The sequence below is a fragment of the Eumetopias jubatus genome, unplaced genomic scaffold (assembly GCF_037043125.1).
Source record: "Eumetopias jubatus isolate StellerSeaLion01/CBP00866 unplaced genomic scaffold, mEumJub1_p1.0 scaffold_2, whole genome shotgun sequence".
Lineage (NCBI taxonomy): Eukaryota > Metazoa > Chordata > Mammalia > Carnivora > Otariidae > Eumetopias > Eumetopias jubatus.
Genome location: NW_028274808.1, coordinates 50,750,562 through 50,770,875, shown reverse-complemented (window position 1 = coordinate 50,770,875; position 20,314 = coordinate 50,750,562). Strand labels below are relative to the sequence as shown.

The following is a 20,314-nucleotide window of genomic DNA, read 5'->3' as shown; positions in this document are numbered from 1 at the left end:
GGTTAAAGACTGAGAGCTTTGCCTCTAAGATCAGGAACAACACAGGGATGTTTGCTCTTACTATTTATATTCAATATAGTACTGGAGATTCCAGCCAGAACAATAATAAGGCAAGATAAAGAAATAAAAAGCATTCAGATTGGGGAGGAAGAAGTAAAACAACTTGTTTGCAGATGACATGATCTCGCGTATTAAAAAATTTGAAGGAATCCATGTGAGCACACACACACACAAAATTATTAGAACTAATAAATGTGTTCACTAAGGTTGCAGAATACAAAAATCAACATACAAAATTAAATTTTATTTCTATCCATTAGCAATGAATAAAAAAATTCCAAGAAGTAATTCCATTTATAATAGCATCAAAAAGAATAAAATATTTAGGAATAAATCTAACAAAAACAATATAAAACCTGTAAAACAAATGCTACAAAAAACTGTTGAAAAAAATTTAAGAATACCTAAATAAATGGAAAGACATCTCATATTCATGAATCAGAGGACTTAATATCATTAAACACTCCCAACAGTCCCCAAATTGATCTACAGATTCAATGTAATTCTTATTAAAATTCCAGCTGGCTTTTTTGCAGAAATTAATAAAGTGATCTTAAAATTCTAATGGGAATGTAAGGGACCCAGAAGAGCTTTCCTAAAAAAAAGAAAGAACAAAGTTGGAGGATTCACAGTTCCCAATTTCAAAACTTACTGTCAAATTATATAATCAAGACTATGTGGTACTGGCATAAAGACAGACATACAGATCAATGGAACAGAACTGAGAGTCAAGAAATAAACCCATACATTCATTTATGGCCAACTGATTTTTGACAAAGGTGACAAGAAAATTTAATAGGGAAAGAACAGTCTTTTCAACAGTGTCGGAACAACAAGCTATCCAAGTGCCAAAAAAAAAAAAAAAAAAAAAGGATGTTGGACTCCCCCCTTACATCATATACAAAATTAACTCAAAATGGATCAGAGACCTAAATGTAAGAAATTATGAACCTCTCAGAAGAAAACATAGACATAAATCTGTGTGACTCTGAGTTGGGCAATGATTTCTTAGCTATGACACCAAAAGCAACAACAAAAAAACGGATGTTATCAAAATTAAAATCTTGTGTGCTTCAAAGAGCACCAATAAGAATGTGAAAATCTATGCAAACCCTCTATATTACAAGGCACTTTTATCTAGAATACATAAAGAACTCTTATACAATTCAATATTAAAAAAATAAAAACTCAATTAAAAAATGGACAAAGGACCAGACATTCCTCAAAAAAAATATACACATGTCCAAAAAGCACATGAAAAGATGGTCAACATCACTGGTCATTAAGGAAATACAAATTAAAACTATGAGATACCTCTTTACAACCACTAGGATGGCTATAATTAAACAGATGAATAATAACAAGCACTGGTGATATGTAAACAACTGGATCCCTCCTACATTTGTGGGTTTGTAAAATGGAAAACAGTTTGGCAGTTCTTCAAAATGTTAAACACAGAAATACCATATAACCCACAATTCCAGATGTAGGTATATTCCAAGAGAATTTGTCCACACAAAAAACTTGTACATGAATGTTCATAGCAGCATTATACATAATAGCCAAAAAAGTGGAAATAATCCAAACGTCCATCAACTGATGAATAAATAAAGTGCAGTATATCTAGACAGTGGAAAATAATTCATTTATTAAAAGAAATGAAGTACTGATACATGTCACAATATAGGTAACCTTTTCATAACCTTGAAAACATTATGCTAAGTAAAAGGAAGGCAGACATGAAAGTTCACAGAATGTATGAGCCTATTTTATGAAATGACCAGAAATTTGTCTCTAGGTAACTCTACAGAGACAGAAAGTAAGTCAGTGCTTGCCAGGACCTGGGGAAATGAAGAACTGGGGAATGACTGCTTACAGGTATGGAGTTTCTATAGTGAATTTTATCTATACGGGAATATTCCCATTATTCTTGTTGCCTCATCCTTTTACAACTACTTTTTTTTTCTTCAAAGATTTATTTATTTGTTTGAGAGAGAGAGTGAGCTCAAGTTGTAGGGGAGAGGAGCAGAGGGAGAGGGAGAGAGAGAATTTCAAGCAGACTCCTTGCTGAGCCTAACCCGGGGCTCGATTTCACAGCCCTGAGGATCATGACCTGAGCCAATACCAAAAGTTGGAAAATCAACTGACTGAGCCACTCAGGCAACCCTAGAACTATTATTCTTAAACCAAAAACAATGGATCAACCATTCATAACTTAAGTACTTTCAGACAAACTTATTTCCTTCTCCAGGATGGAGAAGGCACGTCTCGGTGCCCATCATTTTCTCATTTGACTCAGAATTCTTATTTGACTTAGCCTGTGTTTTAAGGTTCTAGTTACTGCTTCATTGAAGACAGAGTTTTTCTTTTATTTTTATTGTTTCTGCTTGGTTATGATAAACAGAAGTGAAGAAAAATTTTATTCTGCTATTTTAACCAGCAGTATCCTTCAATCTTCTAAAGTCTGCTGATCTAATGGGCAAACAAAATAAAACAAAAATGCTGTTAACTTACAGTTGATTATTCTTATTTAATTTTCCAAGAGGCTGCAAATCTTTTTGTATGTTTACTGGTCATTTATATTAAATCATCTGTAAATTACATACTGATAGCCTTTGTAAATTGTTCTATTGATTATTTGTTTTCATAATAACATGTAATCATTCTTTTGATATATCATTGATACTAATCCTTTGCTCTCTATATTGCAAATATCCTTCTGTGTGAATCTTATGTCTTTTATTGGATATATCTTAAAAATTTTACACAGTTAAATCCATCTAACTTTATCTTTTGGATTTTATGTATTACATAAGAAAAGCTTTCCTACCTTAAAATAACAAAAGTATTCAATATTTTCTTCTAACAATAACGTAACAGTAACCTTCCCAGCATTAAAAAGTATATATATCTCAGGACGCCTGGGTGGCTCAGTCCGTTAAGTATCTGCCTTCAGCTCAGGTCATGGTCGCAGGGTCCTGGGATCGAGCCCCATCTCAGGCTCCCCACTCAGCAGGGAGCCTCCTTCTCCCTCTCTCTCTCCCCCCAGCTTGTGCTCTCTCCCTCTCTCTCTCAAATAAATAAATAAAATCTTTAAAAAATAAAATAAAAAGTACATATATCTGGGGCGCCTGGGTGGCTCAGTTGGTTGTGCACCAATGCTTGATTTCAGCTCAGGTCATGAGATCGAGCCCTGTGTCCAGCCCCACTCAGTGGGGAGATTGCTTGAGATTCTTTCTCTCCTTCTTGTTCTGCTCCCCTTCACCCCGCCCCCCCCACTTGTGCGCTTTCTCTCTCTCTAAAATAAATAAATAAATAAATAATTTTTTAAAAGTATATATATATCTAGCTCTTTATTCCATATGGAAACTGATGTTTGGTTCTGGTGTGATGTTGACAGCTCTTTTGATTTTTTCATTTTCAAATAAACAACCAATGGAAAACCACCATTTCCTTATAGATTTGAAACACTTCCTTTATTTAAGCTAAATTTCCTTATACACAAGGATCTATTAATGAATTCTGTTCTGTACAATCTGGCAGTATGATCTTATTTACTTATTCTAACCATACGGTACACTTTAATATCTAGTAGGGCAAATTTGTTCAATCTCATTCCTCTGTTCTTCTTAAAGAATGTTTTAGTTATGCTTATGTACTTTTTCTTAAAGCTGATTTTATTTTATTTTAATTTTTTAAAATATTTTATTTATTTGAGAGAGAGAGAGAAAAAGAGTGCATGCACACACAAGAGCGAGCTGGGGGAGAGAACCTTCAGGAGACTCCCTGCTGACCCTGGAGCCAAATATGGGGCTCAAACTCAGGATCCTAGGATCATGACCTGAACTGAAACCAAGAGTCAGACACTTACTCAACTGAACCACCCAGGTGCCCCTCTTAGAGCAGAATTTTAGAGTTATATTAAAAACAAAAAAATTCTGTTGTGATTCTGATTGATGTCAAAGAGCACACAGAACAAACTGGTAATACTTGAGTTGAATCTAGCCAGTGCACATTATTACTGATGAGTCTGTGATATGGTATATGTTTTAAAAATTGGTGTTTAAAAATAAAATAACTCACCTCTCTCCCACACCTTACAACACATTCTCTACCCATTCTATCTGAGACATATAGAGCTGCCTTATTTCTTTTTATAAACAAACAGTGCTCCATAATATGATATATCATAACTTACCTAACTAGTCCCCTACTGATGGACACTTAGGTTATTTATAATCTTTTGCTAAAACATAATATGCTGTAATAAATATCCCTGCACATTTATCATTCTAGACATAAGCAACTACTTCAATGGATAAATTCCTATGAGATAAATTACATGGTCAAAGGGAATGTGCATATACATTAAAAAAAGTAAGTTGCACATACAAAAGAATATGTGTATTTAAAAGAATATAATTGTAACAATCATCAAGCTAAGTCTTATCTAAATATCTAAATTTTATTTATTTAATTTACTAAACAAGTATTTAGTGAGTGCCTGTGTGTGGGATAAAGGCAAAAAAAAAAAAACCAGTTTAAAGTAGTTACTGAATTGCTAAATGTTAATAACTGATTGAAAACTATAGTATTTAGAAGATGAGATATTATGCATTTTGACAGTGATAACAATATATACATATACCAAACAATATATACATATACAAATACATTTTACATCTTAAATATATACAATTTTGTCAAAAAAAATTTAAACTAAAACAAAACAAAACAAAAAAGACAACCCTTAAAAATTGGTGACAGATTTAAACAGGCAATTCACAGAAAGTATAAATGGTCAATAAATATGAAGTGATGTTTAACCTAAAGTATAACCAGAAAAATCCATTTATAACTGCAGCAATGATATCTGTTAAGAGAGTAAATCTCACAAGTCTTCACCATAAGAAAAAAAAATTATTTTATAACTATGTGTGGTGACAGATGTTAACTAGACTTATTGTGGTGACCATTTTAGAGTATATACAAATTTTGAATCATTATGTTGCACACATGAAACTAATATAATGTTTTTTATCAATTATACCTCAATAAAAAGTAAAATAATAAAACTGCAGTGAAATACCATTTCACTTTTATCATGTTAGCAAAACATGACATTTAACAATGTAACAACTGTTGGCAAAGATAGGAATGGTTAAAGTATAGATAGATTTGGAGATCAAGCCAAGCAGAATGTTCATCAATATTTATACCACATTTCATCAAATCTATGACAACACTGACTATAAGATGATCATTATTTTATGTACTAATAAAAGAACAAAATCGCCAAAAAACAAAAAAATCCAAACTCAGTGATAATACTCTTTATACACTGATATGGGATAATTTCTACGTTAGAAAAGCTCAGTGTAGAATAATGTAAATAACATACAACCTATCTGGCAAAAAAGGAGAAAGGACTATGGATATACTTATTTGCTTTTTTAATTTTTTTAAGATTTATTTATTTATTTGAGAGAGAGAGAGAGAACGAGTGGGAGGGGAAGAGGGAGAGGGAGAGAATCTCAAGGAGACTCCACGCTGAGCGGGGAGCCAGACATGGGGCTCGAGGGCTTGAACCTATGACCCTGAGATCACAACCTGCACCAAAACCAAGAGTTGGATGCTCAACCAACTGTGCTACCCAGGCACCCCATACTTATTTGCTTTTTAAAAATTTTTTAAGATTTTATTTATTTATTTGAGAGAGAGAGACAGATAGCAACAGAGATAGTGAGAGAGCAGGAGCAGGAAGGAGAGGGAGAAGCAGGCTCCCCACTGAGCAGCAAGCCCAACACCCGGCTCAATCCCAAGACTCTGGAATCATGACCTGATCCGAAGGCAGACACTTAACTAACTGAGCCACCCACGAACCCTACTTATTTGCTTTTAAATGCATAAAGTTATCTCTGAGGAAACTGGTAAAGTTCCTGTCTTCTAGGAAGGGGATTATGGCTAAGGGACAGAGACAGAAGAAAGATTTAGTGCTGTATACCCTATGTACATCTGAAGTTTAAACCACATGAATATATTTTCTAATATATAAAGTAAATTTATATTTTTTAATTTAATTTTTCACTTTTAGTTTATTAGGCTTTTATTTCAGTAATAAGAATACATAAAAAAATTTAAAATTCCACTTCAGGGACCTAACTGTTCAAAAGATACTTTTGAATGATTTTCACTTTCCCTTCTATCTTTTAAAACAGATTTATTAAAATATAATTCGCATACCATACAATTCACCCATTTAAAGTGTACACTTCAATGGTTTCTAGTATTTTCAAAGCATTGTACAACCATCACCACAACTGATTTCCCCACCTTTTGAATAATAAAATGAGGATACTAGACAGAATTCTGGCAAAGTCAGAAAGTAGAAAAATTATGGGGCAGAGAAAGGAAGATTTTGCTACAAGAGGAGCTGGATTTTTTTTTCCTTCCTACTTTCTACTCTCAGTATTAGCTGTAATTATGTAAATAATATTTTTAAGGCAATTTTGTGTATGTCAAAGTGGAATAGTAATGGTGAAGAAAGTTTCCCATGCTAATATAAAAATGAACTTATACAGTATTTTTTTCAGATAGAAAAGGAAGGAGTATTTTAATAGTTTTTTTCAATGACTGTGGATATTCTCTGATACTACACTAAAACTGACAAATGATATATTCTTAAAGGTTAGCTGCAATGTTGAATCTAAAATCAACTCACTAACAAGCTTTTTCATACTCTTACATTAAAATCCACTAATCTATCATGAATTTTTTTATGTTAGTTTTAGGTGTCAATATAATGACTTGATATTTTTCTCGAGAAATGATTACCACAGTAAGTCTGGTTAAAATCCATCACGATACATAGTTAAAATTCCTGTGTGTGTAGGATAAGAACTTTTAAGATTTACTCTCTTAGCAGCTTTCAAATGTACAATAGAGCACTGTTAACTATACTGCCCATGCTGTACATTATATCCCGAGGATTTATTTATCTTTTAAGTGGAAGTTTATACTTTTTGACCACCTTCACCCATTTTGCCCACCCCCTTCTCCCCAACACTGGCAAACACCAATCTGTTCTCTGTATCTATAAATTTGGGTTTTTTTAAGATTCCACATATAAATGATACCCTATATTTGTCTTTCTCTGTCTGACTTATTTCATTTAGCATAATACTCTCGAGGCCTATCTATGTTGTCACAAATGGCAAGATTTCCTTCTTTTTTATGGCTGAATAATATTCCACTGTATAGGTTATTTTCATGACTTAGCTTATAAATATGCTGCAATGAACAGGGGGGTGTTATATATTTTTTAAAGTTCATTATTAAGCGGCCAAAGGGCTAGAAACATTATGGTTAACGTATTTAGTCTCAGGAAGCTTAACTTCAGAAAAGTCAGTTTGGAGAGGGATTAAGGAGTATAATAATGATAATAATAAGACTTCTATGGCATTTACCATGTACCAGAAACTTTACATAAACCAACTCATTTAATCTCAAAAACCCCGTTAGGTAGGTATTATTATTATTCTTATTTTCCAAAGGAAGAAACTGAGGATAAAGATATTCAGTGACCTGCACAAAGATATGTAACTAGTAAGTGACAGAAAACATATTTTTAACCTTCAAAGTCATGCTCTAGACCACTGCATTATACTGCATCTATATACTGAAATGCTATGTAATGAACACGGGCTTTGCAGCAAGACAAACAGCAATTAGCTGTGTGACTATGGGGAAATAAATGACTCTCTTTTAGCCTCAGTTTTCTTGCCTGTAACTGAAGAAGTTAACACCTGCCTCTCAAATACATAAAACAGTTAGCAGAGCACCTAGCACTTGGTAAGTGTTAAATTACAGCTAAAAATAAAAACCCTCCAAAAAGAGGTTTAGCTAACATGGTGCAGAGCAGTAAAATGCAGAGCCACTGGTCATCCACAAATCACTTAAGAGGGCTATATGCTCTCCTGGTAGGTTACCTAGCACAATGATAAATCTGAGCTAAAGACAAATAAAAGCACAGGCAACAATAGTTCAAGAAGTATTGTTCTTACCAAATATTATTATGCATGATACTTATTTTAACACATAGCACTCAAACATTTCAAAGACATTCTTTATGTCCTAGAAAAATCAAGACAAACTGGTAGTATGTCTTCCAAAAAAATACTTAGCAACAAAAGGGCTTGGGTGCAATGGTCAATCTTTATATTTACAATAGTCAAAGGAGAAAAAAATGCACTTCTATGAAAACAGCATATTCTAGTCTTTAAAATGTCTCGAAACATTAAATAAAGATCACATTAAGAATGTTTCTAAAAACTCTTTTCTATATTCTCATCAAGAACAATGACAACAAGCCTAAGGCAATGTTATATTGGATATGTATATTAAAATCAATGTGTTCAAAACCAAGAAGTTGTCCACAGATCTGCTTGGGAACAGATTTAGAGACAAGTCACTCAATATTTTTAAAACTACTACAGGAAGCAAAATCTCATAGCTTAAGTGACTGAAAACTATGTTCTATACTCAAGCATAGTAGAGCACAGGGGAAGGGTTATTGCTCTATCTAAAGCAAATTCAATTTGGTTTGTGGTTTGTAATCTTATTATTTTAGGCAACTGGCAAGAGAAAAGTATTTCTCCCAAGGATAAAATCATGTAGGAAAGTGCTGGCAACCTTTGAGCTATTAAAGACCTGATAATCTCCACTATTCTATATTCTATCTGCAGCCTTCAGTACAAGGTACAAGCCCTAAAGGATAAGATCCTTTAGTTAAGTAACAGCAAAGTGTAAAATAATCACTTAAAAAAAAAAAAGGCACAGTTTCAAAGATATTTAAGGAAGAAATAACACCAATCCTACATCAATTCTTCTAAAAACACAAGGGAAAGAAACACTTCCCAACTTATCTTATGAGGCCACATTATCCTAATAACAAAACTAGACAAGGACATTACAAGAAATGGAAAAAGCAAAACAAACCCAGAACAAGACCCCTAGTGAACACAGATACTACAATTCTACAGTACTAGAGTATCAGCAAATTGAATCAAAACATATACAAAAGATAATACATCATGATTTGATGGAATTTTTCCCAAAGTGCAAGGTTGGTTTAACATCTGAAAAGTCAATCAATGTAATTCACCATATTAACAAGACTAAAAAAGAAAAATCATGTGGTAATCTCAATAGATGCAGAAAAAGCATTTGACAAAATACAATATCCATTCATGATAAAAATTCTCAGAAAAAAGAAATAGAGGAAGCTTCCCTTGAAGGGTATCTTGATAAAGGACAGCTATGAAAACCCTACACTAAGAACACACTTAATGGTGAAAGAGTGAATGCCTGCTCCCTAGGCTTGGAGAAAAGTCAAAGATGTCTGCTCTCATTACTATATCCAACACTGAACTGGTGGTCCTAATTGAAAAGGAAGAAGGAGAATTAACTCTACTCACAGATGACATGATTGTCCACATAGAAAATTCTGAGAGTTTTTCAAAAAGCTACCAGAATAAATGAATTTAGCAAGGTTACAAAACAGAGTATCATATACCCAAATCAATTATTCTATGACTCAAGAAACAAACAACTAGAAATCAACATTAAAGACAGTACCAATATAATAGTATCAAAAATGTAAAATAGAGATAATTTAAGAAAATACGTGCAAGACCTATACACTGAAAACTAACATGGTTGAGAGAAATAAAGAAGACCTAAACAAATGGAGGCATACCATGTTCATGGATGAAAATACTCAGTATTATTAAGATGTCAATTCCTAATATCAGACTGACCTATATTCAACACCATCCCAATCCCAATCTCATTACAAATATCCTTTTTGTAGAAATTGACAAGGTGATTTTAAAATGTATATGGAAATACCAAAGACCTCAAGACTTAATACAAAAATTTACCATTTTGTATTGTTATAAGGATAAACATAAAGACCAATGGAACACAACAGACCGTCCAGAAACAGACCCAGACATGCATATTCAGTGGATTTTTGACAAAGGTGCAAATGTAAGTGAATAGGGAAAAACTAGTCTCTTGACCACTGCTAACCATTTTCAACAAATGGTGCCCCAAAAATTGGATATCCATAGGGGAAAAAAAGTAGGTCTTAACCTTTACCTCACACATACACAAAAAATTAACTTGAAATAGTTCATAGACCTAAATGTACAAGCCAAAACTATAAAGCTTCCAGAAGAAAACATGAGAAAATCTTTGAGACTTAATTTAGGCATATTTTCTTAGCATACAAAAAGCATGAACCATAAAGGGGGGAAAAAAGATGAATATAACTTAATCAAAATTAAAAACATTTGCTCTTTGAAATATAACACTAAGAAAATGAAAATGTAAGCCTCAGACTAGGATAACTGTTATACCCACATATTCAAGGACTTGTACCCAGAATATACATAGAACTCTTGTAATCAATAGTAAGGGAAACAACCTGATTAAAAAACAATGGGTAAAAGATTTGACAGACATTTCACCTAAGAAGATACATGAATAGCAAATGAGGATCTGAAAAGATGCTCAACATAATTAATCATTAGAAAAATGCAAAATAAAACTAGAGTGAGATGCTATTACATATGTACTAGAATGGCTAAACCTAAAGAGAAACACAAATACCAAATACCAAGTGTTGAAGGGAATGCAAAGCAACTGGAAATCTCATACACTGCTGGTGGGAGTGCAAAATGGTACAGCCATTTTGGTAAACAGTTTGACAGTTTCTTAAAAAGTTAAACATATACTTACCAATAACCCCACAATCCCACTCCTCAGTATGACAAAACATATGTCCACGTAAAACCATGTAGACAAATATTCACAGCAGTTTAATTTGTAATAGCCCAAACCTGAAAACTGCTCAAATGGCCATCAACTGATTAATGGATAAACTAATTTTGTTATATCCATCCTATTACCCTAGTATTCAACATTTAAAACTTAAGAACTATGCGCCTAGGTGGCTCAGTTTGTTGGGCGACTGCCTTCGGCTCAGGTCATGATCCTGGAGTCCCGGGATCAGGTCCTGTGTTGGGCTCCCTGCTCGGCGGGGAGTCTGCTTCTCCCTCTGACCCTCCCCTCTCTTGTGCTCTCTCTCTATCTCATTCTCTCTCTCAAATAAATAAATAAAATCTTTAAAAAAAACCCAGCTGTTTAAAACTTAAGAACTATGGATACATGTAACAACACTAATGAAGTTACAAAAAGAAAGAAGTGAGACATATGAAAAAGGTATGTATTGTGTGATTCCATTCACATAACATTCTAGAAAATGCAAAACTATACTGACAGAATGCAGATCTGTGGTTGGCAGGGACTTTGGGGTGAGGTATGTGACTGCAAAGAGGCAGGAAGGAACTTGATGAAATACCAAAAATGTTCTATCTCCTGACTTTGGTTATACCACTGTATAAATTTGGTACAATTCAGAGAACTCTACTCTTACATAAATTTTATCTAAATAAAAGTGATTAAAAATAAAGGAAAAAAACACATTTCCCCTGCATACCTCAAATTTATTTTGTAGGATCAAATGATATAGTCAAATTTAGCTGAAGTTGACACATGGTGATATTAAAAGCTTTCTTAAAGGCCATAAGAATCTGAATGATTGTTTAACAATTTTACAGACCTCTCAGATATCACCACCCTCAAACTTGGTTAGTTTGGTTAGTTCAAGCTTCAGTTCCTTACCTAATTAAAGTTAGTAACTACACACTACTAAATCTAGTATGTCTTCCTGACAGAACAAATTATTTGTAGCAACTGAGGTCAAATCCTTCGATTTAAGATCTATCATTGAGTAAATGTCAGGAGTTAATAGGATAATTCCTTAATGCATAAAAGACCATATCTATAGTTTACAAAATATGGTATTTATCCCTTCATAGCTTTCTTCTGCAGGAAATTATTTATAATATTGCCTGATGACTTACATGCACTACAGCTGAACTTTAGACTTTGCTATTTTATCAGACACAGATACCTTCTGACTTATTTACTAGGGTATTCTTTCTGTCATTTATTCCTGTTGCTTTTTTTTTAATATAAGGAAAATTAACTTATGTTAAGTAAGAAATAATTCCTAAAACTGCTGAAGGAATATTATAACTCAAGTAAATACTTTTCTCCACAATCTTAAGAAACAAGAATTAGGGAGAAGCAAAAATGAAAATTACTAACTGGGGAAAAAAACCACATCTGTGTCTAACCTTTTAAAGTCACTTCTGTCAAAGCTTATGGTAGAATAAAAATTTTTTAAATATAGTTTCTACCTTAAATACAGGTGGAGGAAGAATCTTGTTCTTACTTGCAAACCAACCTTCATAACTTTGACACTAAAAATGTATAGTCCTATACACTGTATTTGAGATGATGAAAGCCCTGGTAGGACGATGAATTTCAAGAATTTCAAGAACTGTAGCAAACTGATTTTCTAACAACTGAAGTACTCTCTGAAATTCTTTTCACCCCAATTTTTCACTTAGCTGTCACCAAAGTAAGAAAATGTGGGTATTCAGATACAGAGGCTGGACTTTTTCTCTAGGAAAAGAAAAACACAACCTTATGTGTTGTGTTTACAAGAAAATAGTTTGCCAGCAAATTGCAGAAGATAGAAGAAAATGAAGTAAAAAAGTAAGATTTTTTTGAACCACAGGACATCTGTTCTTATTCTCTAGAGGCTACAAAACAAGAGAAAATCCTAAAGGCACTCTGCAAAAATATTTATATTGTTGGTAACTGAAGTCCATTCAAAGATCTGAAAAGAAGTTTTCTCCTAAAAAACAAAAACTCTAAACTTTTTCAATTTGGAGACAGAAGTTAAATCTCAAATATAGAAATTTACCTTTTGAGACAGATAATTGCCTTCAAACTGGAGATCTATCTAAAACTAGTGAAATTCATTACACAGGAATTGATAAAATCTTCTTAAATGAGCCTGACAATTAATTATATTTGGTTGTATGACAAGAGGACAATACTACAGTCTGTGATATATGCCCTACCAACATTATAGTAACTTTATTCATAACAGCCAAAACTTGAGAGGCAACCAAGATGTCCCTCAGTAGTGAATGGCCGAATAAACTATGTTATGTCCAGACAATGGAATATTATTTAGCACCAAAAAGAAATGAGCTATCAAGTCATGAAAAGACATTTAAGGAATCTTAAAACCATATTACTAAGAGGAAGATGCCAACATGAAAAAGCTACATATTCTAGGGTAACATTCTGGAAAAGGCAAAACTATGGAGGCAGTAAAAAGACAGTGGTTGCCAAGGGTTAGCAGCGAGGAAGGAAGGCAGAACACAGAGGATTTTTAGGAAGTGAAACTGTAGCATCATATTATGATACTATAATGGTGGATACTTGTCATTATACATTTTTTAAAACCTCACAGAATGTACAAAACCATTTACAAAAACAAAGTAAACTATGGACTTTTGGTGACAATAATGGTGTCAATATAGGTTTGCACACTATAACAAATGTAGCACTCTGGTGCTAGATGCTGATAGTAGGGAGGTTATACGTGTGTAGCGGGAAGAGAGTAAACAGGAACTCTGTACTTTCCACTCACTTTTGCTGTGAACCTAAAACTGCTCTAAAAAATGAAATCTGTTTTTAAAAAAGGTATAATTGACACTTTAGTTGGTTTTTAATATCTGGTTTGAAGTTCTCTGCTTGGGGAGAGGATCAATATATACCTATCTTTGTAAAGAAATTATTATAATTAAATTGAATATGCAGTGTTTTCATACTTCATTTTAAAGATAAATTTAAAAAAGGGAAGTGATCTAAGTACAGTTGGAACATTTCTAAAACTGGTTCAGAGCTTCTCTTTACACAAATTCTTACATTTTGGGAATGAGATGGTAGATGCACACTGGTTAAATGAACTTTGTTTGAAAACAGAAGAGAATTTGGGGCGCCTGGGTGGTTCAGTTGGTTGCGTGTCCAACTCCTGGTTTTGGCTCAGGTCCTGATCTTATGGGTCATGGGATCCAGCCCTGTGTTGGGTTCCACGCGCAGTGGGAGTCTGCTTGGATATTCTCTGCTTCTGCCCCTTCCCCCACTCGCATGCTCTCTCTCTTTCAAACAAATAAATCTTTAAAAAAAGAAAAAAACAGAATAGAATTTGATAACTCGAAAGATTCTTAGAAATATTTGGTCAAAGCCCCTCATCTTATAAATAAGGAAAATGAGGCTCAGAGAAGCTACATAATTCTTCCCAGGACCCCAAGGCTATTTAAGACAGAAGGACTAGAACTTTGGTATTCTAAAGTTTCATGGCTGCTTTTTCATTATATTATCATTCAAGAAAACAAAATTGTGTTAGATTTCTTAAAGTTCAGAGAAGTAATTTTTTTTTCTTCTTCCATTTTAAGAGGATATGAATCCAATTAGTGTATTTTTTGGCTGATAAGCACTCACTCAAGCTCTGCCCACTTACTCATTTATTCTGCCTGCTTGATTTTTCCCAGAGGTCATTTAAAAAGAAAATCATGTTCTCGTAATTCTAAGAGCCAAAGAAAATGTTTTACCATGAAAGTGAATATAAAACCCACGTGTGGGTTATTACTAAAGCAAGGACTATGCTCCCCATCCCACTATTGTTGGTCAGAATTTAGAATCCTGCTCTACCTCTAAGAGGTAAAAATCCACCCTTGGTGGGAGCAGCTGTGACTCTGTGAAAGCTGCTACAAATAACATGCTGGGAAATTCAGCAGGCACTGTTATTATATCCTGTTTATACTGTCATTTTTCCTATCAGTAGGATATTATTTATACAGACCCCACCCATGAACTTCTTGTTTATCTTATTATAGAAATCCTCCAAATCTATAAAAAGAAGCCTCTGTATTTGTTTCTGGAACAAGCACATGTGTTATAATTTTGCACCTCACTACACTTTATTTAGCATTTTCTTCTGTTATGCCTATTCTTTTTATCTCAAGGTTGATTTATTTCATTATTTCACATATTAGAGTTGAATTTAACTTTTTAAAAGACTCCATTATAGGACAGAGATTCTGGAGTGCCACATCTTAAACTTTATATTTGGGCTAGATTTCAACAGGTAGATATTCTTCTAAGATACACTTGACTAATTTGTTTAAAGACAAAAACATGCCTATGTACTGAGATCAGGTACCCATAGTGAATGAATCCTAAATGCCTAGGCTTCCTTACATAGGCTACCTATGCCAAGTATGCCAATTACGAGGGCCAGGCTTTATACTGGTTCTCACCAACTCACTATTCTGTAGCTGAATCTCTTTTCTAGAATGAAAAGCCCTGTCCCTGAGTCTAGCTTGATGGCTGGATGGGCCAGGTGAAAATGTAACATGGTAATACATGAGAAATACATGAATTCACTAAGTTGACCAATGAGACAATGAAGAAATGTGGCTATAAATCATTTCACTCCCCTGCCTTATGTAAAAATTGAATTAAAGCAGATAAGAGTAAAATGGGATTCTTTAAGGGCAGAAACTCATGCAGCATTTGCTGAGCAAATAAATATTTCTAGAGAGGGAACGTCACTGGACAAAGTCATATTGGATAAATTTTCATATGTATAGCTTGTGTTAGCTTCACTAAAATTCCCTTTACCCTACAAGACAGCGCTACAAGGCAGTTAGGTAAATATGAAATCTTCAGAGAGCATGTACAATGCTAGACTCTTTCAGGATGTATAAGAAAGATCGCTGTATTTAAAGAACATTACTCTAAAATGCATAACTGAAAGGAGGCTTAGTACCTAAGTGTGGTGAACTTAGTGTAACTCCTTTCAGAAAAAGAGAGGTCTACAAGAGCTAAAGAGATCAGAGAAGTCAGATTGAGGATAATAACAGGTAACTTTGATAAACAGGATTTTATAAGGCTGAGGTGAGAAGGGGAAAGGCATCCTAGGTACAAACGATTTGTAAGCATCCAAGTGAGGAGAATTCTGAAAATTGGCAAGTACCTAAATTTAGCTAGGGAGAATACTGAATACAAGATGACAATAAAAAGGAGGCTGGAGTCAGACTATAAGAAGTTTCATTTTTCAGACAATGGAGAACTATCAAAGATACCCGATTATGGGAAAATGCACCCAAGCTTTTCGAGTAGGAATGAAGAGGAAGAATAAGTTGGACTGAGGTTGAAATGGGGAATGAAGTTTTTAACAGTACCAAATCCTATGGTTATGGCAGCAAAAGAAAGGTCTATGTGATAAACAGATAATAAATGTGTAAAAATATTTTCCAAAAACAGGAGACGGCATCATGATGACTCTTTTTGAGTGGGACAATGTTAAAACTATGCCAATCCACTGAAATTAATGTCGGGAAAGCTTACCAATCTCCTAGAATAGTACTTCTCAAACCCAAAGTACCTGGGGATCTGATTAAAATTAAAATGCAAATTCTGATTCAGTACATGTAGGGTGGTACTCTGTATCTTTACCTCCTAACAAGCTCCAAATAATGCAAGATGCTGAAACATCTTTCAGTTTCCCTTTCCAAAAAGGCAATGCTACTATGTTTAATCCATTATGGTATAACTAGTCCTTTTAGATATTCCTAAGAAATTCCATTTAAAGGTATTTTATTATAATTTGCATCAAAGTCAGATGGGTTTCAAAAGCTATTTTAAAAGTACAAGATGATTCAAGATTCAGAGTATTCAAGATCCTCAGAAATATTTCCACCTGGAAAAAAAAATCAACTATATAATACTGTTCTATAACGCTACAATTTTGTTCTTTTTTGTAGGTTGGCAAAATAGAAGATACTATTGCTTCTAATCTCGGAGGCAAAGTAAAAGCCCTAAAAGACAACACTCCATCTTTTCATAGTGCACATCACTGGGTTTTGGTAAAACCCACTTAACTTGCCCCTATAGTGCCCTTAGCATATTCCTTGATCCTTGAAGATAAAGGTAAAAATTTATTTTATTCTATTGAAAATTACAAAAATTAAATTCACACATCATCCCTCTGTTTAAGATTTCTGTATGGAAGGAAATGCCTCTTATTCAAATCTTTTACCATGAACAGAGGCATCATTTATAAAAATATATTACTAGTGTTATATATTATACACACATACATGTATTAAGATTGGCTGACCTTAGATTCTTGGGATGAAATTTAAGACTTCTGAAGTCTCAAGTTTCATTTTTAACCATATTGATGGTCAATAACAACCTTTTAGGTAAATTAGCTTTAATATATATCGATGTCTAGAGAACAGAAATGATATCTTTAAAACTGGAAGGTACTATACGATCAGATCCAACTATTTCATTGTAGAGGTAAGAAAGTGAGGTCCAGAAGCTAAAAAGCCCAAAGTCACATAGCTGCTAATGGCATGTTAAAAAAGGGTGGGAGGAGGAAAAATATAATTTTCATGTCTATTAATGTGCAACACACAACAATGTAGCTACATTTTGTGTAGTTTCTGGTTCCTCTCATGACTAGGGTATAGTTGATTTTTTTAAGGTCTTATAAACCATTGATATCCATGAAAGGAAGACTACATACCAACAAAGAAGACATGCTACCCCAAAATTTAATAACTCCATAAAAAATGCAGTCTGAATAGAGAATGATACATATACACTCCATACTCAAGATAGGGCTGTGGTGGGGTGGGTAATGGGATGGGATATGAAGAACACAGAGAAGACAATGATAACTCTTATCTTCTCAGTAATGGTTTGAGGAAAGCTTTCACATACAGAAAGTGGTTAAAAAAAAACAAAACTTCCTTTACTCTCATGAATCATTTTTTCATTGGTAAAATCAGGAATTAGGAGGACTGTAAAGCTTTTAAAAATATGAAATGTAAATAGCAGTTGGATGTGCATGTGTCATGAGCTCTGTCACAATGACAAGAAAACCAGAGAACCCTTTTTAAGCCATAAAATGGGAAATTTTGTGCTTATCACAAATGCTATAAAATTTACTAGCACAAGTAAAAAAAAAAAATCACTGGAGAAGTTCCATGATATCAGAGACAATGGGTTTTAAATCACAGGCATACATTATTATGCCTAAGTTGACAGGTCTGCACTGCAGTGCAGAAATGCAAGCAATATTCCAACATCTGCACCAGAAGGCAGAGACTAGACATGATTCCAGAATAAAGGGCTCTTCAGCTCTTACCTGTTACCTGTGCAACAACTGCTTGGGAAATCCTCCGATTGGCAAGAAAGGCTTTGATTTCCTCTTTTATCACACTGCTGTCCCTCCTAACAAAAACAGAAGACAAGACCAACAATGTATGCTGAAGGTAGAAATCCTCATCTTTGCTAAGAAAGGTGAAGCAGAGAGGTGGGGAGAACATAGAAAGAAAGGACACAAAAATAAAGGTAAACAGACCAAGCTTGTGTGAAAATATGAAATTAAAACAAACCAAGAAACACCAAATATTCAAGTCCTAAAACATCACACCATCAGACAGACGCTTTAGTGAATACCACAGGAGATGTAAGTCTCATACCAGAGGATGGTTAATCACATGCTGTGTATAATTCATATTAGGAACAAGGCTGCCATATGGTATATACAAAGTTTCATTACTGAGGAATGAATATACCTTACACAGACAGAAACCCTAGAAAAATAAATAGCAACAACAACAAAAATCAGTTGTGAGTAGATTGTGGGCTTGCAGATTAACTCTATAACTGCATAAATATTTTGGTCAGTAATTTTAAAACCTTTGTTAAAGGACCAGAAATCATCATTATTCTTACAACTGCTAAAATATCAACCATTTTAAGAAATTTAATTTGCCTTCTTTTTCCTATTAAACTAAAAAAAATTTAAGTGGGATGAGGTGAATATATAATTTTAACATAAAAAAGGCACTTATTCATTTCCTATTATATGTAATATATAGAATATTTAAAACTATGTTATATTTTGTCCTTGAGATTACATATTATAGACCTAATTTTTCCTCCACTAGACAACAGCAAATTCTCAAGACTAGACATTCACCAGAATAACAATGAAAGGCAAGACTTCTATTTCTCCATCAGGACAAATACTTAAGTAAAACTTAAACTTAAACCCTTAAAACCAACCAATTTCTCTTTGAATGCTTTATGTTCAAAAGGATTACATAAGTAAAGCACTGATTTTTCATCAAGCTCAAAAGTAACACAGAAGAGCAGTAATTTATAATCTCATATAGGGTCAGCAAACTATGGCTAAATCTGGTCTCCCATCTGTTTTTACACAACCTATGAGCTAAGAATGGTTTTCACAGATGAACACTTGCAATCATTACTTGGTGACAGAGAATACTAACTTTGAACATGAATTAAGCAAAGTATTATATCCTCCCCAGCAAAAATTCCATTCTTATCATTAGTAGACCCATATTTTAAAAACTATATTCAATTACTATTATTCTATACTAAATTTTGTCAGTAAAAATTTGTGATCCTTTTGTTTTATCTTAGCTGTAAGTATGTGTATTATATCCTCAATTTTGCCTCTTGGCCACAAAGTGTAAAATGCTTACCATCTAGTCTTTTCCAGAAAAAGTTTGCTGACCCTTGATCTGAGACAAAGGGATCATGAAATCTTCACAAATCATGTTGTAAAGGAACCACAAAATTCTTATAGGGAGTATAATCTTTAAAGATTATTTGAAGCAACGAAAGAAAAGATCCTATCCAAAAAGAATCAGCTGTGATTTGAATTAGAGCAGATATTTTAGCCCCTTGGTGAGGAGGGGCTATACATTCTGTTGGTGGATTCCATGTTCCCTTTCAGGAATTCTGGAAAGTGGCAGAGAAGCGATAGTTAGGGACAACTTTGATTCTGAAGCTCTACAGTACATTCCTGATCTACCGGTTGGAAATCCTAATCAAAAAGATTCCTAGAGAAAGAAAATAGTCAGCTGCCTAATCCAATATTTAAAATTTCTCATACTCATCTAGATTCTGATCTAGATGCCAGCTAGATTCTTTCTAAAACTTTCACTTGTTTATATTTGAAGTATTTCTTTGAAAAATATGCATTCTCATTTTATTTAAAAATTGTGTATCTGAAAGAAAAAGGCACAAATAAATACACTTTAAAGTCAAATAAAACAAACTGCTCAGTAAAATACAGGTAGTATAGGCCAAAAGGCTCTCAAATATCCACCAATAATCAGCTGAGCAAGAGATAACTTCAGCGGTATGAATT

The 20,314-nt window shown here is 33.7% G+C and overlaps 1 protein-coding gene across 8 annotated transcripts in view; it reads right to left on the bottom strand.

The window, feature by feature from the left end:
• Positions 1–20,314, bottom strand: part of HMBOX1 (homeobox containing 1) — a 199,903-nt gene that overhangs the window by 80,268 nt on the left and 99,321 nt on the right. For all 8 annotated transcript variants that reach the window (XM_028114269.2, XM_028114270.2, XM_028114264.2 and 5 more), the window contains exon 4: positions 18,275–18,360. In XM_028114269.2, coding sequence (XP_027970070.1) covers positions 18,275–18,360 — 86 coding nt within the window. The remainder of the gene's footprint in view (positions 1–18,274; positions 18,361–20,314) is intronic.